This window comes from Aplysia californica, unplaced genomic scaffold (genome assembly GCF_000002075.1).
Source record: "Aplysia californica isolate F4 #8 unplaced genomic scaffold, AplCal3.0 scaffold01207, whole genome shotgun sequence".
NCBI classification, from domain to species: Eukaryota; Metazoa; Mollusca; class Gastropoda; order Aplysiida; family Aplysiidae; genus Aplysia; species Aplysia californica.
In genome coordinates this window covers 120381-125149 of record NW_004798477.1, presented here as the reverse complement: position 1 = coordinate 125149, position 4769 = coordinate 120381, and the positions used below count along the sequence as shown (strand labels likewise).

Sequence of the window (4769 nt, the reverse complement as noted above, 5' to 3'; positions counted from 1 at the left end):
GTACCCTGTTCTACACGTTTGTAGCCACACTTAGGAGCGGATGGATGGATCTGTCACCTGGTACCCTGTTCTACACGTTTGTAGCCACACTTAGGAGCGGATGGATGGATCTGTCACCTGGTACCCTGTTCTACACGTTTGTAGCCACACTTAGGAGCGGATGGATGATTTGTTACTGCATTCAGTACATTTGTAACCATACTGTGGCGTCGATAGACTTGTTACCCTATTCTGAAGAATATCCATTTTCTTGTGAATATCCACAGTTGTGAAAAAGTAGAGAACAAAGAGGTCCTAGACTAGCACCTCGTCTGTGCCCACACACAGGTCAGCCAAACCACCAAGATTCCCTGCCTGACATAAAGGGAAAAATTGGACTTACGTCATACAGGACAACTTTCTTCACGTCTCCAAATTTGAGGCACTCGTCTCTGACATCTGCCCTGAACTCGTTGATCAGAGTAGGGTCAGCCTGCAGAATAAATCAACAACACACACATCACACACCTACAAAACACACATGACACACCCACACCACAACACACACCAAAAACAAACACACATGACACACCCACAACACCCACCAAAAACAAACACATCATGCACTGCTGCCTGCCTGTTTGGAGCGCGCCTCCAGTCACCCACCCCCCACCCCCTCACTTGATCTCTCCCGCTGTGTCCAAGTTCAGGCCTTTCCTTGCCCCATTCAACAGTAGCACAATTCATTGAGTTTACAGAGAAAAACAAGGGGATTCCAGTAAGGTCCCCTGCAGTAGTCATGGTCTACTGTATATATCGTACTTCATCTTGTTGTATCCCTCTCAGCCCGGGTCTGTCTGCTGGGATGTTGTATCCCTCTCGGCCCGGGTCTGTCTGCTGGGATGTTGTATCCCTCTCGGCCCAGACTGGCCTGGACATTAAGACAATAATCCAAGGAGGGAAAGTGGGAAGTGGTCATTTTCCCAGATGACCGTCTATGACAGGCGGCTGTTAGAACTGGCTTCACTGTATTTGATTAGCACAAATATGTCAACAAGAAAAGCACCCAGCCTTAATTAGACCAAAAAGATACGATAGACTTGTTTGTTTGTTTGTTTGAGTAGAGAGAAATACATCAACAAAACAAAGGTCACTTAGTGCTGGGAAACGGTAAGACAGACAGTTTTTCAGCCGGAATGGGCTGCAGTGAACTAACACCCGACAAAAACTTACATCAAATTCTGACACATCAAACATGTTCTTCAGGATGACAATCCGTTCATTTTTCGAGCGCTCATACGGATTCTTGTCTGGACGCCAGTCAAATAATCTGAAAAAAATAAATCTCAAAGTTACTGCCCTGTAAAAAACCAACTCGAAGTTGCTGCCCTGTAAAAAACCAACTCGAAGTTGCTGCCCTGTAAAAGGAAAAAACAAACCTCCAGCATTGAGCATTAAAATCTTGATTGTTTGAACCAAGAGACACACGTCTGCACAAAAAATGGTCACTCAGTGCAAGGAAAAGGTTAGATAGATGGACAGAAACAGAGAGAAAGAAATGAAGTAGAATCTAGCAGTGGCGCCCTCTAACCACCCGCACATTATTTATGAAGTGTTGAGTGCTCGCTGAATCACTAGCACCCTTTGGCAAGTACTCATCGGTCTACACCCAGGAGAAGTGAGACAAATAGGATACCTTTCCTGAGGGAACGAAACAATGCTCTACCGTGCACAGAGGGGAAACGAACTCACAACTTTTTAAATTGCAAGTCTGACGCTTTACTGCATGTCTACCCCCCCCCGATGAAGGGGAAAGGGCAAAATTGTTCAGATGAGAGGGCCTATTTTCTTTTTTGCGTTATTGTGAGAATAATGTTGGCCATTCAGGGGACACTGCAAGGACAAGAAAACACACGCTTCTTGGGGTTTTTTTTCAAGGTCAATAAGAACTGCAGTTAAAGAAAGAGCAACTTTCCAAACAGAAAAGTACAACACTGTCTAGGTTTGTACACCCCATTCAACACTGTCAGATTAGTTGGAAGAGGCGGGACCTCCAAATTTGACATCAGTTGTCAATGAAACTGAGCCAAATGCAGGAAGAGCATTTTAAAAACCCCTAAAAACAGCCCAAGTTTAGAACAGCCTGTTGGGGATCTGAACCAGGGCCACCAGCTCTGTAATCCAGCATGATACCAACTGAGCTAACAACGTGCCCTTCACAGCGCAACAGCAGTGGAAGTTCAGTCGCAGCGGAGGGTGTCCCCGCCCACCAGCGGAGGGTTTCCCCGCCCACCAGCGGAGGGTGTCCCGTCAGGGTCACTGGGACCAGCTTCCTGTCGCCGCTCTGGCTGGGCTGACTTAAGTTTTGGGTACTTTTCAACTTAAAAGTATTAGTTGTAGTTTGCACCTAAGGTAATTATCATTTAAAGCACCCAACACATTCATTTCTGCTCTTGAGACTAAAAAAAGAACAAACACTGTCACTTGTAAGTTATTTCGTAAGACACGTTGCAGTCGGCAAAGCTGAATTGTGAGGGGTTTGTTTTTGACAAATTAACCCCCATGACCCCGAACCAGGGAGCTCTGGTGGGCTGGCTGCTGAGTCACGCCAACTAAAAGTCATAAAATCTAGCAAAAAATTACGCAGCGCCTTCCAAAACAGGAGAAATGTCCAAAATGCAAAGCTAGAGAAAAGATATAAATGGTATATTCTAGCTACATGTGTTCAAGCAATTGAAACAAAACACTTGTTCCAAGTGGTCCAGTAAATCACAACAACAGCCCGTTCACTTCTAACAACCATCTAAACAAAACACGTGTTCCAAGTGGTCCAGTAAATCACAAGAAACAACAGCCCGTTCACTTCTAACAACCATCTAAACAAAACACGTGTTCCAAGTGGTCCAGTAAATCACAAGAAACAACAGCCCGTTCACTTCTAACAACCATCTAAACAAAACACGTGTTCCAGGTGGTCCAGTAAATCACAAGAAACAACAGCCCGTTCACTTCTAACAACCATCTAAACAAAACACGTGTTCCAGGTGGTCCAGTAAATCACAAGAAACAACAGCCCGTTCACTTCTAACAACCATCTAAACAAGAACAATACCTCTGCTGCTTTTCCTTCAATTTCTGCTTGGCTTTGTTGCTGAGTTTCTTTCTCTTTTTCTTGGGGTCAAAATCTCCCTTCAGCTCAAACTTGGCTCTCTGCACACTTATCCTGTGACCTCTCACTTCAAACTCATCCAGGATGTTCAAAGCCAACTCAACCGACTCAGGCTGAAAAGACAAAATACAAAACAACACTTGTTGACATTTATCAGACAAAATACCAAACAACACTTGCTGACATTTATCAGACAAAATACCAAACAACACTTGCTTGTTGACATATATCAGAATTTATCAGACAAAATACCAAACAACACTTGTTGACATATATCAGAAAAAATACCAAACAACACTTGTTGACATATATCAGACAAAATACCAAACAACACTTGCTGACATATATCAGACAAAATACCAAACAACACTTGCTGACATATATCAGACAAGATACCAAACAACACTTGCTGACATATATCAGACAAGATACCAAACAACACTTGCTGACATATATCAGACAAAATACCAAACAACACTTGTTGACATATATCAGACAAAATACCAAACAACATTTGCTGACATATATCAGACAAAATACCAAACAACACTTGTTGACATATATCAGACAACTGGAACAAAGTAAGTAAAATGGAAAAGAAACAGTTGTTGTTTGTCTAAGTGCATCACTTCCTTGTACTTTGGAAATACAGGCGTCTGTGGGGTGTAACAGTTTGTTAGGCGCTTCACTGTCACATGCAGGAGACCGGAGTTCGATTCTCGAGTGGAGACAAATTTTTATTGAGCACCTCGGTCTTTCTGCTGGGACATTGCATTCCCCTCCACCCAATTAGGCCCTGCACAGGCCAGTTTACCACCTACAGAACAGATCTCAACTGTGTCCAATGGGGGCGTAAAAATACCTGCAGTTTACAAAATCCCCCCAAACTTATAGACTTGTATGAAGTAAGAGAGACTGGTAACTGACAAGACGCCATGCTGGGGTAGCACACCAGAAGTTAAAGTTGGTCCAATTACTGGATCGTAGGATGGTGTTTTCACAGACATGTACAGTCGAACGTCCTTTAACAGCCACCCATCTACGATAATCACCTGTACAGGAACAGTCGAATGGCCACCAAACTAAGATAATCACCTGTACAGGAACAGTCGAATGGCCACCCATCTAAGATATCACCTGTACAGGAACAGTCGAATGGCCACCCATCTAAGATATCACCTGTACAGGAACAGCCGAATGGCCACCCATCTAAGATAATCACCTGTGCAGGAACAGTCGAATGGCCACCCATCTAAGATAATCACCTGTACAGGAACAGTCGAATGGCCACCCATCTAAGATAATCACTTGCACACCTGCTCTGATGGCTTCCCATCCAAGATAATCACCTGTACAAATGACCACTTTCCCTCTTACAATTTTTTGGACATTATTTTGACATTGTCCTAGAATAAAATCTATAAGGCTGTAAATATACATTGACAAGTTCAAAGTATGTAACGGATGTTCACAATCACTGTCATCATTTTTTATAAAAGCCTCCTGGAACTGATTGACAAAGCCCTTTCTGCTACTGATTACACTTGTGTGTGTGTGTGTGTGTGTGTGTGTGTGTGTGTGTGTGTGTGAGAGAGAGAGACAGAGAGAGAGAGAGAGAGAG

General features: G+C 43.5%; 1 protein-coding gene across 1 annotated transcript in view; it reads right to left on the bottom strand.

Annotated features, from left to right (window-relative positions):
• LOC101859293 (HIV Tat-specific factor 1 homolog) overlaps positions 1-4769 on the bottom strand; it is a gene marked incomplete at its 3' end in the record, with an annotated part of 19662 nt that overhangs the window by 4270 nt on the left and 10623 nt on the right. The window contains 3 exon segments of the mRNA XM_035973411.1: positions 383-472; positions 1213-1309; positions 3092-3261. Coding sequence (XP_035829304.1) covers positions 383-472; positions 1213-1309; positions 3092-3261 — 357 coding nt within the window.